The 24,048-nt window shown below is 35.1% G+C and overlaps 5 protein-coding genes across 6 annotated transcripts in view; 4 read left to right on the top strand and 1 right to left on the bottom strand.

Moving 5' to 3' along the window:
* Positions 1-24,048, top strand: part of LOC129945531 (RNA-binding protein 45) — a 292,274-nt gene that overhangs the window by 8,540 nt on the left and 259,686 nt on the right. The window lies entirely within an intron of this gene.
* Positions 1,476-2,261, top strand: LOC129945533 (MIP18 family protein galla-2). Its single transcript, XM_056055339.1, has 2 exons — positions 1,476-1,716; positions 1,777-2,261. Exons 1-2 carry the CDS (start codon positions 1,596-1,598, stop codon positions 2,124-2,126), a joined length of 471 nt encoding a protein of 156 aa, XP_055911314.1. The 5' UTR covers positions 1,476-1,595; the 3' UTR covers positions 2,127-2,261.
* On the bottom strand, positions 2,138-3,786 carry LOC129945532 (mitochondrial inner membrane protein OXA1L). Its single transcript, XM_056055338.1, has 3 exons — positions 3,608-3,786; positions 2,474-3,533; positions 2,138-2,421 (listed from the first exon to the last, which is right to left on the bottom strand). The coding sequence occupies exons 1-3, from the start codon at positions 3,674-3,676 to the stop codon at positions 2,258-2,260; spliced, it is 1,293 nt and encodes a 430-aa protein (XP_055911313.1). The 5' UTR covers positions 3,677-3,786; the 3' UTR covers positions 2,138-2,257.
* On the top strand, positions 7,187-10,995 carry LOC129945283 (piggyBac transposable element-derived protein 3-like). Its single transcript, XM_056054940.1, has 2 exons — positions 7,187-9,107; positions 10,922-10,995. Exons 1-2 carry the CDS (start codon positions 7,187-7,189, stop codon positions 10,993-10,995), a joined length of 1,995 nt encoding a protein of 664 aa, XP_055910915.1.
* On the top strand, positions 9,986-20,745 carry LOC129945528 (protein zer-1 homolog). Of its 2 annotated transcripts, XM_056055319.1 has the most exons (12): positions 10,057-10,075; positions 11,125-11,466; positions 17,605-18,083; positions 18,146-18,400; positions 18,655-18,732; positions 18,799-18,923; positions 18,982-19,153; positions 19,217-19,378; positions 19,438-19,599; positions 19,667-19,816; positions 19,893-20,138; positions 20,200-20,745. In XM_056055319.1, the coding sequence occupies exons 2-12, from the start codon at positions 11,166-11,168 to the stop codon at positions 20,356-20,358; spliced, it is 2,289 nt and encodes a 762-aa protein (XP_055911294.1). In that variant the 5' UTR covers positions 10,057-10,075; positions 11,125-11,165; the 3' UTR covers positions 20,359-20,745. The 2 variants fall into 2 exon arrangements, with proteins under 2 accessions (XP_055911293.1, XP_055911294.1); XM_056055318.1 differs by having other exon boundaries at positions 9,986-11,466.

Genomic DNA, 24,048 nt, shown 5'->3' with positions numbered 1-24,048 from the left:
TTGGTATTAAAATTTTGCTCGCAGGAATAAATTTTAAAGCATTTTATTATCACGCTAGTTTCAAAATTTATGAATTCAAAGAAATTGTGAAAAAAGACCGTTCAGTTGACATTTTTATACATTTTGTTATTTCGGCTTCTCTTAAGCAGCCATTTTTTCAAGTTTCAGAAACTTGTAATTTGGAAAACCGAGGCAAAGTCTATTTCATTAGACTTTTGAATATGAACATTGCTGAAATTAAGTACATATGTTGTAGGACCCAAATGATTGTCAAAATATATTTTAATGTGGCCTCACCACAAATATTTCTTGTCTTAACACCTTTATATGAAAGAAGAGGACAGATGCCTAAAAAACTGAAAATAAATATGTTCTTCTCTATTTTGGTTTTTAAGTGAGTTCAGCTGATTTTTAGCATAAAAAAACAAAGTCGCTTCATTGAAATCGTGTATTTTATCTTATTGAAATTAAATAAAAACTATAAATTGAAATAAACATTGTTTAATTGCTTTCCTAAGACCGCTTACACATATAATATTAGCTAAACAATATTGTAAAAAAAACTTTATAAAATGCTCTCTTTCTCATTCGCTAAGGACACTGACTCCCGAAACAAATGTTCTTTTTACTCATAATGGTTGTCTTAAAAAAAGAACGTGACCATACTCAACTTGTTTAAAAAGCTTTGATTTAACATTTCAAACAGCTAACAAAATCTTTTAGAACATTATCATGTCAGCCCCCTAAAAAAATCAAATCATGATTTTTGTTTTGAATCTGTCAACATAAAAATTTGACGCTTTTCACATTTGAATTAGCAAAATAAAAAGACAAAGACACATTCTCCAAAAAATACATTATGCAAAAAATGCAATGAAATATTAAATTTAACTCCTCTTTCATTTGATATAATTTCGCTTAAAGAAATTATAGAAACATTTCAGCAACTTTCAGATGCTATAATAAAGATAAACATGTTCAGCCTGACAATAATTTGCATTTCTTGAGTTTTCTTTAATGCAGAAATGAAGTTCGACTTCATTTTTATCTTTTTTCTCGATCTAAAAAATGTGAAATTCGTGTTTCCTATGAAAGTCTGCCAAAAGACTTAACGCTTCCTTACACCAAAGCAATTGATATTTTTTGCATTGTAAAAATATTTTTTTCATATTTTTGCAAATATGTCTGAAAATTTATATTTGTCTACAAAGTGAAAATCTCTTTGGTGTTCCGCAACAATGTTTATTGTGTATAAACGTATTGCATTCGTTTAGAAATGTTTATTATTTATATAAAAAAGGCATGTGCACCTTAACCTTAATTACGTCAAAAGATAATTCCAACAACAAGTTTCTCAGTGTGTAAGGGGACTAAGTTTTACTTGTTCACAATCAAAGGCAACACCGTGTTGTTTTTGTTTAGCTGAATGCAACCACTGCATTATCTATTTAACTGAACGCGTTTATTTTAATTGTCAAAAACAAAAAGTTCGTGAATTAAAAATAAAAGCAAAACTCAAGACGCAAATAATTTTTGAATTTTCCCAACAAAATACTTCATCTCATTTTATTTTCTCATTAAACATAACTTAAAAAATGCCAACAGAAATAGAAAACATAAACCCAAATGTCTATGGCAAATGCAAGGAGAGAGAAACAACGGCAGAAGAAGAAAACGAAAGTATTCCGGATCCATTTGATTCTCGTGAAATTTTTGGTAAATTTAATTTAATCCCTAAAAAATGTCCTCACTAAAGAAATTATCTTCCTTATTCAGACCTAATCCGTAGCATCAATGACCCAGAGCATCCTTTGTCTCTCGAGGAACTACATGTCGTCCAAGAAGACCTCATTAAAGTCGACGACGAAGGAAATGAAGTCTCTATCCAATTCACACCAACAATTCCCCACTGCAGCATGGCCACACTCATTGGATTATCAATTAGAGTGAAGCTCCTTCGCTCTCTTCCTCCAAGGTTCAAGGTCAATGTTGAGATAACCCCCGGCACCCATGCCTCGGAGATGGCTGTGAATAAGCAATTGGCCGATAAGGAACGAGTTGCCGCCGCCCTGGAGAACAAACACCTCGCTGAGGTCATAAACCAATGCATTGCTACCAAAGGATAAACCGAAGCCTGTTTTCCTAACAAAAGCACTTAGCGCCAAAGTGTTTATTTCTGTACATATACAAGATTGTTAATTAATTCCTTAAAGCTAATAAATAAAGCCCACACACTGAGGTGTTGGATGTGTTTCTATTAATCCTTTCTCTTTGTCTCCATCGCCGCCGCAGCGGGTGGAGCTTTGGTGGGATCATACTTGAATGTCTTGACGAGGGGACCTCTGCCTGCCTTGGCGAAGCGTATTTGATCCAGTTGCTGTCGTTCTTCGATCTGTCGGGTGATTTTCATGTTGCTCCAAGCTGAAAGAAGGACACATTAGTAGAGAAACAAAACCTATCAACTTCTACTTACATTCCTTAATCCCAGAGACGAAGCCGCTCTTCTTTTTCTTCATGGGCAGGTTTTCGGGACTGTGGGTGACCATTTTGTCGATCTTGAAGTACTCCCGCACGGCGGGAATCTTCAGGACGGCAACCTGTCCCAATGAAATAAAGTTACTGCAGGTCCAGTAGCACAGAATGGCCGCTGGGAAGTTCATGGTGAAGGGAAAGATGGCAATGGGTAGGGCACGCAGCACGTACTTCATTAGATGCATGTTTTGGGCGGAGAGACGGGCGCTGTCTGTTCCGATTTCAATGGTCAGATAGAGGGTGGCACTTGTGATGGCTGGCAGAAGGAAGTAGGGGTCTGCCACGGTCAGATCTGTGAACCACCAGAGTCCTCCGTCGCGGAGGGACTCCACTGGGGTGTTGGCCATAGCTCGCAAACCCATGAAGAAGGAAATGAAGAGTGGTGCTTGCGCTAGGGGCACAACCATGTTCTTCAATGGGTTCAAGTCTTTCTCCTTCATGAAGAGCATCATTTCCTGGGCGTAGCGTGCGCTTTGGATGGCATCGCCCGTCTGACGGGCTTCGGTCATCTTCAGCTGCAGAACTTGCAGCTGAGGCATGTGGTTGTTCATTTTTGCTGCATTCCGCTGCGAAACTATGACCAGTGGGAAGATGAGTGTTCGAACCACACACGTTCCAATAGCGATTGCTGCGAACCAAGGCAAATCCAAGCCAATGTGCAGGTACTCCATGCAGTTCTGGACCATGCCCACAGGAGTCCAGCCACCCAGACCCAAGGAGGCGAATGTTGGCTCTCCAGCTGCATTTAGGACCTCAACCGCGGCATCAGTCACCGATAGGGGTTCTGGGATGGGAGGTGCTTCGGGGATTTGTGTGAGATCGACGATGTTTTTTCCAGCGATGTCTTCGCTGGCAAAACGAACGCTCCCCATTCCCATGAGAGGTGTCAATTTTGAGACAACCGTTGGATCGAGTGTTCGGATTGGCCTCCTGCAGTGTTCGATGTGCAGATCTCGATTACTGGACGCCGAGAGTGGTGTAAGCACCGATGACCCATTCGCCTGCAAATAACACCAAAAAGATTTTAGGTTAGGCGGTTCGAAGGTATTTCATTTGGAATTTCACAATTACTTACTTTTGATTGTAAACACATGAAAGCGGCATTTTGTCGATTAAACGCAATTCGAATTTTTGAGGATAACATTTCAATCTCTTTCTTATTTCGTGGAGTGTGTTATTTAACTTTTTTGGTATTTTTTATCGGTCGCGAAAAGCGAAATGTTTTAAAGGGAAAAATTTACCAGATGATATTTGACAGATGACATTTCTCTTATTGGTCGAAGAGTTTTTATGTGATGTGAGTTTTTGAAATTGATAAGATATTTTGTGAGAAGAGCAAAGTAGAATTGGAAATATGTTAGGGTGGATACACACTTGGCTATAGTACCACGCGATTTTGTTATTCGAATAAAGTCAATTCCATCGTTTAAAACGATATTTCTTGAAGTGAAAGAAGCTTAAGATACGACCGAATCTAATAAAGTCTCATTGCTGTTCTTTGAAATATTTGGTTTTGTTGCAAAAAACAAATTCGTCATATAATAAACCGTGAAAAATGAGCAATCAATAATTCAAGTTTAAGCTGTTTTGTCGATATCTCTGCAGGTATTTGACATATAGCTAAGAAAAAAAGAAACGCACAGATCTCTCTCTCTCTCTCAAAGAAATGGAACTATATTCCAGGGACCTTGAAACGTCAAAATGTGTTAAAATTTGTAGTTTGATAATTTGTACCGATTTTAAATAATTCGTTATGGGAAGTTTAAAATATGCTAGAATCTTAAATCTTTGCAAGAAACGTACATATCTGGAAGGGATATAATCTTTAAACCATCAGATATATTTTGTTTTCCAAATGGCTTTCTCTAGGGGATTTGGCTGTCATTTTCACTCAATTTCACATGATAAGCTTTAACACTGATGGAAACAAAAGGATTTGAATTGGAAACCACGTTCATTGACATTTGTTCATCCATTTTTATTTCCTGTTATTTTCAAATCAGATTTAAATTTTACATTTTTATCCAAAAGTTACAAATATTCTTTTGCTTATTTTCTCGGAATTTAATTAAATTTTGTTTCGTGAGGTGGCGTTCACTTTGGATTGTTTTCAGACATCAAATTTTATGCTTCATCTGTTAATTTAATTTAAAAAAAAAAATATTGATCTGTGACGGATCTCACTGTCTGTCAGAAATGTATATTCATCAGAGTTTGCTCCGTTGTATGTTATGTAGCATTTTTTCTTTTTACTTAATATTTATTTTCAGGTGTTTCTACAGATTGCAAAAGCTGTGTTTGCGATCAAAAAATAAAACGTCTCAATTTTACACAAATTTGTTTGCATCGGATCGAGAACAGCAGATTTCTGCCTCTCTTAGCCAAATAGAATTACGAAATGTCAAAATAATTCAATAGAAATAGACATGTTCGGAACTTCATTTGGAGTTAATATGTTTGTTTTCAGATATCAACCATTTCCAATCTGGAACTTTGCTTGGCCTCACCTTCAATTGATCGCGCAAAAAACTTACCTAAATCATTATTGTCTACAGAAAAAGCTCCTTAGGCATCCAATAAGTCCATCATGAGTTGTATTATGAATTGTCAAGAAATATTACTTCCTCCTTTTTAAATTTGGCAATAAACGCTTCCCTCTAATGCCTCACCCCGCCTCAAGGCGGTCTTAATTAAACAAGTGCCAAAGGTAGCGGTTTCTTGTTTTTTCAATAATCTGTTAGGCTTTACCTCTAGATTACATATTGTTTTGTGCATTGCTTTTTATTGCAAGTTCTTTGCGCTTGTTGTTCGCGATTTACATTCAATTGAAATTAAAAAAGTGGTATTTTTTGTAAAATAAATATTTTTTTAAAAACCTCGTTTTTCAAATTAAAAAAAAAATCTAATATTGGTAAATTTCTATTGGAAAAATTACGAGTAAGTAAATAAATTATTTTTTGTTGATTTGTGAAAAAAAGTGATGTGCTGTTTCGTTCTTTGTGTCGTTCATGAGTGTTTTTTTGGAGCCCGCCTAGAGGCGGCCTCAGGTAGTTAAGTGTAATTTTTTTCTTCTCCCCAGTACATACTGATTCCAAGTTTCTCATGTAGATATGTCGAGAAAATCTTTGAGGAATCTTTTTAAGACGAAGGATGATAAAGCTGACCTTGTTGAATATTTTTCGAGTAGTGAAGATATGGATGGTGAAGATTTTGATGAAGATGATAATTTTGATGATCCAGATTTTATGTGTTCAGAAGACGAGTTTTTGATTGACGATTGCTTACAAAACAATCTAAATTCAACTGAATTATTGATGGATCCTGAAGTTGCAAGTCTGAATTTTAGCTCTTTTGCATCGTTGCCTTCCACGTCTGCTGCTGCACTTGCTACATTGCAATCAAATTCCAGTAGTGTTGTATCTGATGGTGTTACTCCACGTTCCAGGAAACGAAAACGCAATTCAAATTGCTTCGAATTGGAACAGGAAGAAGATGGTCCAGATCCAGATATTTCTACAACTGGTCAATTTATTGGGCCCTTTAATTGCATGCGAAATGATGCTCAGGAGTTCCGGTCTATTATGTGGAAGAAGAAAAACTTGCAAGTGCATGTAAATGAAATCATTTTTCGGGGTGAAAAAGAGTTGCCAAATGACGTCAAAGCTCTGAAAACACCATTTGATTTTTTTCAATACTTCTTGACTGATGATTTCTATCAACACCTCGTTGACCAAATGAATTTATATGCTTGTCAACAGAAAATCGAAGCTCGGTTTGTTACTAACAAACAAGAGATTCGTCAGTTCATCGGCATCATGATGTTTATGTCTGTGTACCGATATCCAAATGTTCGTTCTTATTGGGGAAGACATTCATTCGAACCAATCCGAAATGCAATGACTCGAATGAGGTTCGAACAAATACGTCAGTTTCTCCATTTCAACGACAATTCTACCATGGTGCATAAGGGCCAGCCTGGATACGACAAATTACACCGAATAAGACCATTGATAAATCATTTCAATGAACGTTTTGGGTCTATTCCTATGTTACATCGGCTTTGTGTTGATGAACAAATGTGTGCAACAAAAATGGGAGGAAAAAGCTCCTTAGGCATCCAATAAGTCCATCATGAGTTGTATTATGAATTGTCAAGAAATATTACTTCCTCCTTTTTAAATTTGGCAATAAACGCTTCCCTCTAATGCCTCACCCCGCCTCAAGGCGGTCTTAATTAAACAAGTGCCAAAGGTAGCGGTTTCTTGTTTTTTCAATAATCTGTTAGGCTTTACCTCTAGATTACATATTGTTTTGTGCATTGCTTTTTATTGCAAGTTCTTTGCGCTTGTTGTTCGCGATTTACATTCAATTGAAATTAAAAAAGTGGTATTTTTTGTAAAATAAATATTTTTTTAAAAACCTCGTTTTTCAAATTAAAAAAAAAATCTAATATTGGTAAATTTCTATTGGAAAAATTACGAGTAAGTAAATAAATTATTTTTTGTTGATTTGTGAAAAAAAGTGATGTGCTGTTTCGTTCTTTGTGTCGTTCATGAGTGTTTTTTTGGAGCCCGCCTAGAGGCGGCCTCAGGTAGTTAAGTGTAATTTTTTTCTTCTCCCCAGTACATACTGATTCCAAGTTTCTCATGTAGATATGTCGAGAAAATCTTTGAGGAATCTTTTTAAGACGAAGGATGATAAAGCTGACCTTGTTGAATATTTTTCGAGTAGTGAAGATATGGATGGTGAAGATTTTGATGAAGATGATAATTTTGATGATCCAGATTTTATGTGTTCAGAAGACGAGTTTTTGATTGACGATTGCTTACAAAACAATCTAAATTCAACTGAATTATTGATGGATCCTGAAGTTGCAAGTCTGAATTTTAGCTCTTTTGCATCGTTGCCTTCCACGTCTGCTGCTGCACTTGCTACATTGCAATCAAATTCCAGTAGTGTTGTATCTGATGGTGTTACTCCACGTTCCAGGAAACGAAAACGCAATTCAAATTGCTTCGAATTGGAACAGGAAGAAGATGGTCCAGATCCAGATATTTCTACAACTGGTCAATTTATTGGGCCCTTTAATTGCATGCGAAATGATGCTCAGGAGTTCCGGTCTATTATGTGGAAGAAGAAAAACTTGCAAGTGCATGTAAATGAAATCATTTTTCGGGGTGAAAAAGAGTTGCCAAATGACGTCAAAGCTCTGAAAACACCATTTGATTTTTTTCAATACTTCTTGACTGATGATTTCTATCAACACCTCGTTGACCAAATGAATTTATATGCTTGTCAACAGAAAATCGAAGCTCGGTTTGTTACTAACAAACAAGAGATTCGTCAGTTCATCGGCATCATGATGTTTATGTCTGTGTACCGATATCCAAATGTTCGTTCTTATTGGGGAAGACATTCATTCGAACCAATCCGAAATGCAATGACTCGAATGAGGTTCGAACAAATACGTCAGTTTCTCCATTTCAACGACAATTCTACCATGGTGCATAAGGGCCAGCCTGGATACGACAAATTACACCGAATAAGACCATTGATAAATCATTTCAATGAACGTTTTGGGTCTATTCCTATGTTACATCGGCTTTGTGTTGATGAACAAATGTGTGCAACAAAAATGGGAGGTAACCCTACACGTCAATATATGCCAGCCAAACCACATAAATGGGGAACTAAGCTGTTCGTTTTATGTGATAGTATGGGATTTTCGTATGCTTGCGAGATTTACTCAGGTGCAGGAGATAATGTGGTGCCTGTAAATGCACCAGATCTTGGAGCATCTTCAAATGTCGTCGTGCGCTTGTCAAAACATATTCCAGATGACGTAAATCATATTGTATATTTTGACAATTTTTACACGTCAATAGGGCTTCTTACATACCTAAGAAGTCGAGGAATTTATAGTTTGGGAACAGTTCGATCAAATCGAGTTCCAAATATAAAATTATCCACCGAAGCGGACCTGGCGAAGCGCAAAGTTGAGCGAGGTTACTCGGAAGAATACGTTGCTAATGTAAACGGCATTGATATTAGCAGCGTTTTGTGGATGGACAATAAGAGCGTTCGACTTTTATCTACTTATTGCGGTGTTAAACCTTTTTTATCAAACATGTCAAACCCAGGACCTTCCACATCTTCACGATGGGATAGAAAAACGAAGCAGAAGATCGAAATTGACTGTCCATTTATTATAAAAGAGTATAATCGACATATGGGAGGTGTCGATCTAATGGATGGTCTTCTAGGTCGATATCACATTCGTATGAAAACAAGGAAATGGACAAATCGAATTTTTTTTCATCTATTGGATGTGGCGATGGTAAATGCTTATATCCTTTATCATAGGTCAAACAAGGAAGTCACCATTGAACTTCCAAATTTTCGATCAGAAGTAGCTGAGACTTTGTGCATAATTTCAACCGATTCCAAGAAACCTAGAGGCCGGCCAGTGTCATCACCAATACCACCACCTTCGAAATCAAAAAAGTCTTACTTTCCGACTTCAGAAGTTCGATATGATAATGTTGGCCACTGGTGCATATTTCAGGACCGCAATGGTAAGAAAACTTGCAAGCAACCGGGATGTAAATCGGAGACGCAAGCATATTGCACAAAATGTAAAATAAACCTCTGTAATTCTACCTCAAAGTCTTGCTTTATGACTTTTCATCAACGTTAGGTTTATTCTTGATTTTCTTTATTTTTCAGCATTTAAATAAAATATTTTGAATAACCCATTATGTTACACCTGTGTTATTTTTTTTTCATGATAAGACCTGAGCCCGCCTACAGGCGGTCTCCTTATTTTTACCTGTAAAAGGTGAATACTTTTATGTAATGAAAAACTGATTTCAGATTCGTGTTTATCACATGCATTTTAGTATATGCTGAATTTTTGAATCAAATACAAAAATAAGGCATTAGAGGGTTAAACAAAACACAGACAATGTAATTGTGGACAAAATATAACAATAATAGAGTAATAAAGTTCAGCTTTCAGTTGAATAAAATACATAATCAGATGTCATTTTGACGTAAGTAGACTTCACTTGATTGTTAAGGAGAGTTTCCAGTCATGTTTCCCATCAAATTGATTTGATTGGATGGTATTTTTTGACTTACCTTCAAGTTCTTTATTTCGACTGAATCTTTCCCAATGAGTTCCGGACAAATTTTCACAATGGTTCACTATTTTTAAAGTCAAATTTGACACTTGAATCCCTTCGCAAGGTATTCTCTAATCGGTGTAAATAAATTCTCTATTGGAAAGAGCCTCAAAACAAAACATTACGGCAACGCTAATGTCAGGCATTGTGTGGTGTAATTAAATTATTTGTTGTTGTTTTTTATCATCTATTTGATTCCATGTCTTTTCTTTTTCCACACATCACAGCAGAGCAGAGCAGAGAAACAGAAGGACAGCAATCAGAAAAAGAAACGTCAGAAAAGTGAAAGAAAAGTCCAAATCGTAGTTTTTTTTCGTCTGTTTTGTGTGAACTGCTTGCAACGACACAGAAAAAGAAAAGTGAATTTTATTTGCAAATTATCTTTTGTAACTTTCGAAAATTTTGGAAAACTAAAAAACAAATTAAATTCTCTTCCCAAACTTAAAAACAAACCTAACAAGAAATAAGGAAATAATTTCAAGGACATTGTCTCGTGAAAAATAATTAATACGCGAATTCTAAAGACACATTCATCACGAATCGTATCGAATCACCCATCGTATCGTCGTCGACAATAGACATCGACATCGACTCGGACGGACTCGAAACTCTACAACGATCGAGAAGTTTTCCTCATCACAATCACACAAAAAAGTCGTCTACTTGGGCTGTTTCTTTGGTGTTTCGCTGTTCGCTGTTTGCTGTTCTGTCGTGCCCAGTGTTTGCCCCAGCAGCACCCAGGCCATCAGGCCAGCAGTGTACAAAATGCACTGAAAATGAATTATTTACTGCAAAAGTCCACAAAGAATCTTTTTCGAAACGAGTGTTTTTACATGAATTGAAGTTTTTGGCCAAAAAATTGAAGAATCAGTGAAGTTAGAGAGACTTTTACTTTTGATTGGATTTTAAGTCCTCCTTCGTGTCGGTTGCGTTCGGACTTCGCAGACAGAAAAATATAATTCTTTTTTGTTCTTTTTTTGTCTTCTCTCAGATAAACGATAAACGAATTTGTTCTTTGCGCCCCTTTGCCCTTCGGCCCCTTCCGCTCGACCCACGTCATATTTATGGACTCTTAATGTAATGCACTTCGCAACGAATCCTACGTAATTTCTTTTAAGGAAGAAGAACAAGAGAAATAAAATAAAAACAAAATGAAATGAAATCAAATGAAAATTGTTAAAAAACATTTTTATTTGTATTTTTAGAAAAAGATTGTGTCGACGAATCGATAGGGGAACAAGGAGAGCTGTGCTACAGAGAAGGAGGTTCTTCTTCATAACGATACAAAATCTATCTTCTTCCTCCAAACCCATCCAACTAAAAGGATACACGTCTCCCCCCTTTTTGTTGTTATTATATATATTTTTATATAATTTTTATAATTTTTATTTTGTTAAACATACTTCAGAGGAGACAAACAAAAATAAAAAAAATAAAATTAACCAAAAAATGAGTGGAAAAGTGCGATTAAAGGCGAATGGAGTCCTCGATGAGGATCCACCAACATTGAAAGACATCTCATTTCAATATCTATCAAATAATTTGGAGGTTATAAGTTGTTGCGATGAACGGGGATATCGTATTTTGGACGATGGTATCGTTTTGCCAAATGACATTTGTGATCGTTTTTTAGAGTGTTACCAGCGCTTCCAAAAGCATCTGGACGATAAAGTTGTTAATTTATTCCGGGACACAGAAAAGACCTCGATTAAGATTGTACATTTAAGAAATAGTACATTGACTGGTGATGGTGAGTTTTCTTGTTCTTTTATTTTTCTTCAAAAGCAAATTACTCTACAATTGTTTCTTTTTTGTCGTGTTGTTGTTGTTTTTGTTTGTTTTGGTTTTGATTTTTGTTTTGTTTTTGGGATTTTTGTTTTTCCAATTTGGCTATTTTAATTGAGATTAGTAATCGCATTGTCGTCGTCGTCAGTCGCCTATGATTTATCGTTGATAGGTATAGTACGTCCTTAATCGATTTTCTTTAGGGCATGGTGATAGAAACACAGTAATTGTTTGTTTATGAATCATAAATACAGTGGAGTAGTGAGAATATTTTGGGCCCAGAATAATGCAAATCATGTTCCTTCTGTTATTAGATTTTAAGTAGAGTACAGTTCTAAGATACACGTATCATGAAATCCAACATAGGAACATTTAATAATAAATAAATTAAGTGTCGAAACAATCAGTTGAGTACTATGGCCTAGTGGATTACAACTCTCAACCATTCCTGTTTGCGAGTACTGTTGTCAGGGATGGAAGGGACCTGCGGTTTTAAGCCGAATCCGAATGGTTAATTTGAGAAAGCACTTTTCATGACAAGAATTACTCTCCGAGGGTTTCTATATTCCTCGCAAGGGTAACTGTGTAAAAAAAACTTTAGATGGCACATGCAAGGATAGAACCCAAGAACTCTGGCATGACAGTATAACCCACTAACCATCAAGCCATGGGTACTCCCGTTGTTGTCTTAAAGTACCATTTTATTTTCTTAAAAAAATAGACTTTTAAAGTGAGTATTAAAAAGGGATCCTCGAAATAAGTAATTTCGTCGAATGGTCGATTCGATATGCATAACAATTGCGAGCCTTGAATTTGTGGTTTAAAACAATGCTTGGAAGCATGTAGTTTATTATTTTCAACTGGTGTACAGAGCACTTGCATAGATTTTTCAATCCGCTGACACTTTTCAATAAGTATTCATTCCTAGAAGCTCTTACGGAATACCATAGATTTTTGTCCATACTTGGATTGCACCGTCTTTACAAAAACGCAACCATTTCTAATCGCGTTTAAATCTGGGGACTGTGGAGACCATTCTATGACATTAATCTTGTTATGATGAAACATTTCTTGCCTTTGTCCTGTTGACAACCTCTTCCCCATCTCATGAGATCGCATAAGGCAACATCTCATCCTCCTCATCTCATCTCAAGATCTCCTACTCCGTTTTTTTTGAAAAACTGAACAAATTCATTTTACTTGTTTCTAAATGCTTAGTAATTTTTAATGAGGGTTTAAGTGGCCTTAAATTCCGAATTTGTAAGCCTTCTATGCCTATGAACCTCTTCCACCATAAAACATAGTTTTTTCTTTGATCTTGGCACAAAATATTTCAAGTTGCGCGTCACTGTGTTCTGTTTTGACAGTGAATTTTTTTGACTTTGGTGTACACATTCAATGGGCAGGTTCAGACAAGACAAGAGACTTCATTTGATGTCAACTTCATCCTTTGAACGTGAATTTTGACCAAGGCAAGTAAGGGAGATTTTTCTTGAATAACTTTCCAGTAAACTTTCCAATGAAATTTGCCTTAATTGGAAGGCAAATTTTTGGCAGCTGGTCAATCAGATACTAGAAACTTGCTCACTTTCAAGTCCCTTATGTCGCCCTTCGGCCGTAGTAGGATGTATAGAGATTCAGTTTTTAGCTGTATTACGCGAATGTGGAATACCTTGCCATGCTCTTTTCCCTTATGTCGCCTGAACCTGCCCAATGTCGATTTCCTTGGAATGAAATATAGGTAGACAGCAATTTGCTTAGTGGATTAAGTGAGCAATAATTGAAGTATTTTGGCACTTTGAAAAAGTAAAATTATTGAATTCGCTTAAATCAAGCTCAAGAATAGTTAAAGTATTTTTTTGGACAGAAGGTAATGCCAAGCTGAAGTGTAGAATCTTGTATCTTTAAAAAATAACTTCTACATAGAAAAACGATATACATTCTCAGAGCAGAGTTACTTGAAGTTTGTGAAGCCATACAAAATATTCTCCTTAGGTTAAGTTAAGTAAGGTTAAGGTGGTTAAGGAGTTGATCTAAATATCTTTCATATTCCCTAAAATTTTGCAGCTATCAATAACAAGTTTTGAGATAATAAATAGATCTCTTGCATAATTTAAGTATAAGTCTCCTAAGTGAAGAATTCGTCTTTCTAATAGAGCATAGCAAGAACATAAGATGTGCCAAACTGTCTCCTATATCTGTTCATCCATGCAGTTGCTGCAGGAGCTCCAAGTCGAAAAGTTTATGCCTATAATGGAGCTTATGTAAAATCTACCAACGAAATTTAGCTGCTTGAGAATATAGCAATAAGAATTGCGTAAATTAGTTTTGTAAACCGACAAGTAGTGGTATTGGGCCTTATGTGGTTCGGCTTGTTGCTTAAGCAAAAGTTTACAAATTTGCTGGGGGTATGACGATGATAGAACAAAGTTAAAGTTGTTCCCTTTTTTGTCAGCTTCATAGTTTCCTGGAATGTCTCTATCGTTAGGTGAATCTTGAACGGTTTTGCCGTCTTTACTAGAAATGACCGACAGTGGGCTGGAGCTCCAGGAACTTATTTACTTATATCTTGAACAGTATTCAAAGAAAAGCTTTTAAAATGATTGGTGACATAAACATCATCGACTCGATTACGTCAGTCGAACATCGTCGTAAAGTTTTTGTCTTACCCTTTTTAAACGTTATTTTAACGAACTATGCTCTAGTAAAATAGCCAGTTGCATTCCTCCTTAAACAATTTACCCGCGGTTCTAGGAATGCCCATCAGTTTACAATTGAGCCCAACTTCAGCCGTACTATGAAGTACAGAACGTACTATGAAAAACAGAGAATGTGGAATACCTTGCCGCGCTCTTTTCCCTATCATTGCAATGTTCAGGAATTCAAAATCAATGTATACCGACACCTCCTATCCAACCCTTCCCTCTTTTCCTAATACACACACTGTGTCTATGGCATATTAAAGGTATACAAACCCCTTTTAGTGTTCGCTAATTTAAAAAAAAAAACAAAAAATGTTGGAATGTTAGTCGATTTATGGAGACAAGGTGCAATGCTTTTATAGCGATTTGACTATGGAAGAAGATGCGTATATCTGTACTCAATATCAATTTTCCTTTGAGCCAATGAATTAAGAAAGAAGAAAACCCTACAATGATTGGGTGGACAAAAGGAGAAACATAGATTTAGTCTATCGGACTATACGCCTCGAAATTCAGCCTCAATTGTTTAGAGGTGAATTTGTTCATCTGTCCAGAAGTACGCATTCTTTCTCCTTACAACTTGATTGACAAAAATATTTGGGCCTTATCTTGTCGGAAGAAAATGGTAACAAAACTTGGTCATAGCTTTCTTTCAGACAAATAAAAGTATCCCAAAACTTAAGGTTAAGGAAAAGTGTCATCTTTAGTCTCGAATCCAGTGTCACTGTTTTAATTTTTGTATGATCGACATCCAATCAGTAATCAATTCGACCGAATTCTCAAAAAGTCAGAACTTGTGAAGCGCTGCCGGCGTATTCGTTAAGGTACCCAATAAAATAAAACCAAGGCAACTTTACTTTTTTGCTCCAAAGCACGGTGAAATTGTTGAATGAAATGGCAGGAAAATTATCAAAAAACCGGCCATTACTTAGTTCCAGGTCAAACAATGTCATTCGTCTTCATGCTACTAGACTTAATTACCAGCAATATCTATTAATGGGCAGGTTCAGGCAACATAAGAGGCTTGAAAGTAAGGCAAGTTCTGATATTTCAGCTACCAAAAAAATTGCCTTCCAAATAAGGCAACTTTTTTGGAAAGTTAGTCAAGAAAAATCTCCCTATCAAGTAATTTCTACACATGTCAAAATGACAGGTGATCATGTTTTTCATTTAAATGAAAGCTGAACTTTATTACTTTATGGCTGCGTTCAATCTCGTGTGGGATAGGGTCTCTTGGATGAGTGGATTTTTAGATACCTTCTTGAACGAGTTGGACAGCTGTATTGAGATATCTGTCAAAAAATAAAAACAACTTTCAGCTGTTCACAAAAAGCAGATAAACATTTAAGCTTCGAAGTCAAAATTGTTGTAAGATAAAACAATTAATGGAAATTTCAACTGTTTCGTCGATCGATGATGAATTGATAGGTGCGTAACATTTTAATAAATGAGAGATAACCTTAATCTGTAATTTATGTTAAATTTCCTCTAAGCTCAATTGGAATTCAATACGATTAATAATTTACTTGCGAAATCTCCGGTTTTAATCGATTCTATTATGTACAGAACATCCTCAAATACAAATTCAACTAACATTTTGTATCTTTTTGTTTACTAACAAATCCAAAAAGCTAACATTAATTTTTGGAGTTTCAAAAATGCAACAATACCTTTGGATTCCTTTTTTGACATCTCAGCTGTTTTTGGTTAGCTGTTATTTTACACGTAAAACACTAAAAAAAAGGTATCCGGATACCCTATCTTTCTGAGATTGAACGCAGCCTATGATTTATCTATTTTCTGCGAAACTTCATTTAATGCTTTCTGTAAAATGGTTCCTTGTCAATGTTGAAAAGACATAACTAATATTTCTTTACAATACAAATCGTAGATAGACTTATAGCTTGCCTGAGGAGTGTTTTGTAGAAAATAATTTTGTTGGTACTTTTTGTACTATGAACTTAAAGTAGAGGTTTGCCAAGTTCTGAATTTGAAATTCAAAGCACTTGAAAAAAATGAAGTCCCTTGTGCTGCCTGAACCTGGCATGGTGGGCTTTGATAAATTTGTTTGAATGTATTTTTTGAATAAAAATTTGTTTACTAATTATTTAGAATAAATTTGGCAGTATGGCGTTTATTATGGCTTGAATATTGACTTCCAACTCTAACAGAGTTCTTGTTTTGTAGACATAAGCGAACAACTAAACATTTTGCATTCCCTTCGATGGGAACCATCAAAGAGAATCGGTACTGAGTAGTTGGGGAACCACCGTTTATTAAGGACGATTTTATTAAGGGTCGACAAATGATGTATTATTTATAATTCTAGACCATATAAATTTAAAGGTCACGATTTGGATTGCTATTTCTTATTTTTACCAAAGGTAATCTATTGTTCTACAAAAGACTTTGTTTTCGTTTTGTTGAATGGGTTAAGCGTTTGTTTTCTGTTCACAGCTTCAAAATTGGAAAAATAGTTTAGAGTTATTTCCTAATAAAATCTTCTGTACTTCTAGTTTGTTTGTTTTTGATTTGCACTTTCCATTTAGGGTCCAAACTAATTCTAAGGTTTTGGGCAATATTTTAGTTAGGTACTTCTGTACGGATTTTGTTTATGAAGTTTATATGCGTCATCGATTTTGTTTAGTTTAAAGTTGACACTTCCTTTTTGCGTCCAATTACTGACTTTATCGACTGCTTTTTTTCAATTTTCCATGATAGCGTTGATACCCACTGAAATATCCCTTGTATATAAAAAGTACAAGGTTGGCCCTAGGACACTTCCTTGTGGTACACCGGCTTCAATTTTCTTTATTTTGGAGTAATTTTGTAATTTAATCTTGATCTACTCTAAAGATTCGGTTAACTACATAGGATTTTATAGAACTGACTGGGAAGGTTCCTATGCAGTTTGTACTCATATTTTAAGTGTCAAACCTTTTTCTTCAACTGCATTTTCCTCCACATTAATAATTCGATGAACTTGCTCTATCGAAGAATGTTTATCACTAAATCTAAACTGAAAATTCCGAATTCTTCCAAGTTTTTTTTCAACAGGGGTTTTTGAAAAACTTTTGTTGGTGACGTAACATAGCCCGACAAAAAGTAACCAAGAGGTGTTAAGTCGCACTAATTAACTGTCAAATGATATAAAACATCCATAGACATTTGTAGTTATTGTAAAAATCACCCTTTAAATAAAGAACTAATTCCAATCCTTTTTTCTTAGTTTTTGATAGAATGTTTCTAGAGGAATCCTGCTCAAGTATCTGAAATTGTTGAAATCCTAAATATTGCACGTTTTTTTCAATCAACAAATTAGTTTATTATTTTAACTAAGAAAATCTAAATACTCCAACAAAAATTTAAACTAATTAATTTATTTTCTATTTATTCTCTAGGTCTAGAAATTCTACTCCGACATAACTTGTATGCACTGTCAATATGGTATTGTGACAAAATAACAGTCCAATCACATCATCTTCTAGCGCGCTACGGCGAAAGTCTTCGATCGCTAGAACTAGGTTTAAGTGCACATCTCCTGCAACAGCCCGAACCAAATGAAAAAGAACCCGTAGACTTCCAATTAAATTGTCCTCACCTGCGTCGTCTTGTCTTGAATGGTGTTGTTATGCATCATCGCCTGCAATTTGCTCATCTGCAAGACTTGAATTATTTAGATTTAACATCATGCATTTTGGCCAATTTTAGTTTGGAAGCATTATGCAGTCTACCCAATTTACATACGTTAATATTATTTAATGTATGGCCAATAGCAAATCAACTCCATGCTATTTGCAGAATGAAGAAATTACGAACACTTGATATATCGATAAGTGGTTCGGTAAATGGTCATGGGACATACGATCTTCCAGATCAGGTTTGAAATTTTATTTTGTAGGTTAATGATGTCAAATAAATAAAATGTCCTTTCTTTTGAAGACACTTGAAATGCTTGTTGAGAATCTACCTGAATTGTCGCACTTGGATATTTCGGGAACGAATTTAGCTGGCAATGGAGTCGCTCAGAAGGGAGTGTGTGAGAAGAAAGATGGCTTTAGTTCGTTGGAATCTCGACCGCAAATGAATTCAGACATTCCTGGTTTGGCGGGAAGAACTGAACGGCCACTTCAGTACCTTGGCCTTTATCATACACCACATTGGGCCTGTAAAAGACATGATATTCCAGCTATTGAGGTTTGTACACATATAATAGTATAGGAGCCTTAAAATTTCCCTCGGAATGTGAATAGTATCGAAAGATATCCATGGACTTTATTGATACTGGAAAGAGAGTTTTTTGGAGACTCATTCCACTGAGCAAAATTGTAGTTTTCAAGAAACTGGTAACAAGTATAAACGATGAAAAAAAATCCTGGGGCAATTTTATTCCCATTTGCTAGTTTTTTCCGCGTTTTCGAGGAGGTTAAAGCTTTTGAATTGTCTTTTAGATTGCTGGAGATGCGAATGAAGAGCAAATACTGACTGCAGCGCTTTACTATTATGACAGACCTGCTGTTCTGACAAGGGTAACTTTTATTTTCGTACAAGGTTTTTGGTAGAATTTAAATCAATGGTTTTTCATGTTTTTTTAGGTTCTGAATGATTTATATCACATCTTTCGTTTTGAATGTTGCAAGGAGATTCATACAGCTCTGGATGTTGTTCTCACAGCTATGGATCGTCATTTAAAATTCAAACATATGCAGATATCCGGAAGGTAAGTGAACTTTCAACGTTTGTTCAGCTTTCTGAGATTGATGTTTGTTCTCTTTTAGTGCCACTCTGTTTTACATAGTGAAGGGACGTGATCGATCGAAGTTTGGGACGCCTCTTAAAAATCACATAATCCGCACTCTGCTCAATGGAATGGAAATGCACATAACTGACGACACAATGCTCCGGAATGGCTACCTGACCCTCACACAGTTTTCCATGCCAAATGATGTGGTTTGTTATTTTCTTCTCTTTTAGTTAAATAAACATTCACTGCAATTCTTGATCTTTTTGTAGCTTTTTGAGTATGAACGCCTCATCAAGGTTTTACTGCATGGTGTATCCAAAACCGAACAAGAAGGCTTTGTTCAAAGAATAGCTATTTATTTACTAAACACCTTAGCTTGTCAGGTCGATGGGAGACAGAAATTATTTTTAGGTGACATGGGCGTTGTTAGTGTGAGTATTTCTTTGTGACTTGATAACCCCCAAGATGAATGTGACCTTCTTGTTTATAGACGATGTTAGGCTTAATCAAGGACCGTTTAACACGCTCTGTTTTTGACGATGTTATGGAAGTAGCGTGGTCGACGATGTGGAACGTAACCGATGAGACTGCAATTAATTGTAAGAGATTTTTAGATGGAAAAGGAATGGAGTACTTCCTAAAATGTTTAAATGTAAGTTCTTCTTTTTATATACAAACATTTTATTTGGAGCTTATGAGGACGTCGTGTTTGTTTTTAGACATTTCCTGATCGTGAAGAACTCCTAAGGAATATGATGGGTCTTCTGGGTAATGTGGCTGAAGTCAAATGGCTAAGACCAAACCTAATGACATCGGAATTTATTGAAGTGTTTGCAACACTCCTTGACTCTGATAGTGATGGAATTGAAGTAAGTTCTCTAAAACTGATACATTCTACAAATTTGTTTGTAAATCTTTGTTTTTGGTTTTTGGAACTAAAATTAGGTAAGTTACAATGCGGCAGGTGTATTAGCGCATATAGCTTCAGATGGTCCAGAGGCATGGACAATTCAATTGCCGACCCGCGACGATGTCCTGCTGCGCATGGTTAAAGCAATCGATCGTTGGGACATCAAGAGTCAACGGAACATAAACTATCGTAGCTTTGAGCCAATTTTGGGCTTGGTTCGTTGCTATGACACACCTCAGTGTCAACATTGGGCTGTTTGGGCATTAGCTAATTTGACATGTGTAAGTTTTTTGATAATCACTCAATTATGATCCACAGAAAATTAATTTTTGAATTTTGTAGGTGTATCCTGAAAAGTATTGTAGACTTGTTGAACAAGAAAATGGCTTACATATTTTGAGTGATTTAATATTGCATCCCAGTCCGTATGATAAAATCAAAGAAACAGCACAATTGGTTATCAAACATTGTGTGAATCAGGGGGCAACTCTTGAGGGATAGCCAATGCAGGTTGATGATATTGATGCCTATTACAACTGTTAACGCCTTTATTGTTAGTTTCTTCTGTCTCTTATTATTATAATTAATTTTCTTAGAATTTAATTTAAGTGTTTAGTTTGTACTTAGTCTCTTTTAATCACATACATAATAACAGCATGCTTCGAAAAAGACCTGAATGTAAGTTTCAAAACAACAGAAAACAAAAAAAACGCCTTTCTTTCTTTCTGCCTTCCCCTTCCCCTTCCCCTTTTTATTATTCACTTTCTCACACTTTATATTAAAATTATTATTATTCAAGAGACAAGTTCTACATCGATTTACTTTATATTGTAAATATTTGCTGCGCAAAGAATATTGATCTTTAAAGAAGAAGAAAAAGAAGAAGAAGGATACAAAAATATATTTATATTTAATAGAAATATTTTATTTTATTTTTATTAAGTTTATATTATGACTTTTACCTTTTTTTAGTTTTATTTTACTGATTACTCGAGAGTTAAAAGAGAGATACAGGAGAATATTTAATTTTAATATATATATATATAAATTGTATTTTTATTATTAATATAATTATATACTCATTGATAAAATTTCATTTTTCTTTTCGAATTGAATAAAACAAAAGATAAAGAAGAATTGTCTGCCTTTTTTCGAGTATGATTTTCATGCGCTGTGAAATACATTTTCATTAATTTTATTTTGTTTTTCTTTCTCGTATAATTAATTCAATTCAATTGGCAAGAGTACATAACAAATAAAGAATGTATTTTTAATTCAATTAATTTTTTCATTTCTGATTTGATTTGAAAGTTTTTGCATAACAATAAATAATAAACTTGCAGCTTGTACTAGATTAGATTGCATCGATTTTTTGAGATATTTTAGCTATAAATATATATTATTTATATTGGAAGTAGCTAGTAGTAGTTAAAGAATATACCATATTAAGTCCTAGTTAAGAATTTTTGAATGATCCTTTTTATTGTTTTGTTTATGTTTTCTTTTTTTTGTTTTCAACTTCTTCCCGAATCTAATCGAAATTGGTTTTTATTATTATTTTCTTTTTAAATCTAGAGTTTCATTTAAATTTGTACAGACTATAATACAGCAAACTATAAAAATAAAAATGATATGTGTTGGAATTAATGCAAAAATTAAAATGTAAGAAAAATATGAATAACTAGGTTATACGAAAAATAAAAGAAAAACCATTATAACAAAATTTCAAGAGTCTTATTTAAATGTATGTAAATTTATGGGGGAGAAGTTCACTTTTGTTTGAATTGTTCTATGTTGCATTATTTGAGAAGACACAATCCGACGCCAGGAACAATATAGGGACCTGATTATAGAATTCGCGGCGAATCGTTGTGCTAGTTTGCCATTTATCAATTTTTGCTTTCGCTTTCGCCTTCTTCGTTTTGAATTCGACCAATTAACGAATTCAAAGGCGAATTTAAAATATCATAATGTTTGTTGGTGGGTTGAAATCCGATAGCTTTGTTTTATCGGATTTACAGGCGAAAGAGTGTTTATTATTATTCACTGCAAGATTTACTGGATTCTTTCTTGATTTAAATTTTCTTATAATTTATTTATGGAAACTCGTTATTTAAAAAGAAACCGCAAAATCAATGGACCTGGAATTCACCAGGCCAAAAGTAAAATGAACCTACTTAAATAGCATATAACAAAATGGAAAAAACTATAAAAGAATCTGCAGAAAGGTATATTCTTACTGCTGTATCTCAAAAACCGCAAAAACTATCGAATGAAACTCTAAATATGATAGCACTTCGTGGTAGTATTCGAAAAAAGACCAATCTGAATGCCCAAGAAAAATAGGATCTGAAAAATATACGGAAGAACACCAAGAAACGTTGTCAAGAAGACATCCAAAAATTCAATGACAACATCTTAAAGACAGTAATCGAAGAAACGAGATCAATAAAAAAGGCAAAGAATGCAATCCAAGATTATAAAGAGTGGATAACAGAAATGGCGGATAATGGTAAAATAATTCACGAAAGGAAGAATATTAACCAAATAGCTACAAACTTCTACATTGATCTATACAAATCACGTATAGTAGACACCGATGATATATTTCTAGAGCGACAAAACCAGGAAGAAGATTTTACACTATTTCTTAAAAGTGAAATAGAACGAGTTTAAAGAACGAAAAAAGCATACCTAAAGTTCGGCAATTTTTCACTGGCCAACTGGTTGACTACTATTTTCAATCAGGTTTTGGTCACCGAGGAAGTCCTAGACCAATGGACGAAATCAGAAATAATTCCCATACATAAAAAAGGGAATAGGGACGATATCAACAATTATCGCCCGATAAGCAATATATATCATCGATATATAAGGTTTTTGCGAAGTGTTTATTTGAGAGAATGAAAACCACTCTTAATTTAAATCAACCTTTTAAACAAGCCGGTTTAAGATCAGGTTTTTCGACAATAGATCATCTACAAACCGTTAACCAAATAATAGAAAAATGCAAAGAGTATAACATCACAATTTACTTTGCCTTCATCGATTTTGCAAAAGCGTTTGACACAGTAGAGCAGATATTTATTTGGAAGGCGCTTCTCAATCAAGGTGTAGACGAAAAAATAGTTCGAATCCTAAAGAAAATGTATGACAGGAGCACATACCACATAAACACGGAATGCATCGGACCAGATTTTAAAATCTCGCGAGGTGTAAGGCAAGAAGATCCAACTTCACCAGCACTCTTTTCCGCAGCCTTAGACGGAGTTTTTAGAAAGCTAGACTGGGAAGACAAAGGATTGAAGATAAATGGCAAATGTCTCTCAAACCTCCGATTTGCCGATGACATTATAATTACAGCAGTGAAGAACTTCAAAAGATGCTAACGAACTGTGCTCGGAATGCGGAAATATTGGGTTGTCAACAAATCAACAGATAACTAAAATTATAACAAATGGTGCTTCTGAAATAGTTAGTGTTAATAACAATATATTAGAATACGTTGAAGACTACACAATACACATACCTTGGTCAGATCTCATCTCATTAAAAGACAAAGAAAAAAAGGATATAGTGCAGCGAATGACGAACTCTTGGATTCAGTTCTGGAACGTTAAGCATCTTCTTACATTGAATATTTCCAATAAAACATGGAAATATGTGTTTGACTCAACAGTTCTTCCAGTCCTCACCTATGGGTGCCAAACATGGCAAGTCACGAAAAACACCGAAATGAAACTCCAATCATGTCAGAGAGCAATGGAGAGGGCTATTTTGAACGTTCATATTGTCCAGCAAATTAACCATCAGAATATAAGAAGTCAAACTAATTTTGAAGACGTTAGACACAGGCTTAAGAAACTCAAATGGGAATGGGCAGGACATGTAATACGTACACCTGATAATCGATGGACAAAATTAGTAACCAAATGGATACCCTTAGAAAGCAAAAGAAGCGTAGGTGGACAAAAAAAACGCTGGAAGGATGTCATCCGAAAAATATGCCCACTTTATTGGAGCGAAGCACTAGATGGAAGAAGATGGAGAAGTCTGGGGGAGTCTTATGCTCAGATAACCTAAAATTATACCTCTCTTTTCAAATAATGTATACATATATTTAAATTAGTTTTAAACCAGCAAAAAGTACATCACAATTAAGACGTAAAGAGTTACTGGCTGGGGTCTTTG

Source organism: Eupeodes corollae, chromosome 2, assembly GCF_945859685.1.
Source record: "Eupeodes corollae chromosome 2, idEupCoro1.1, whole genome shotgun sequence".
Lineage (NCBI taxonomy): Eukaryota > Metazoa > Arthropoda > Insecta > Diptera > Syrphidae > Eupeodes > Eupeodes corollae.
Note: the sequence above shows the minus strand (reverse complement) of the source record. Positions and strands in the feature narration are given on the sequence as shown.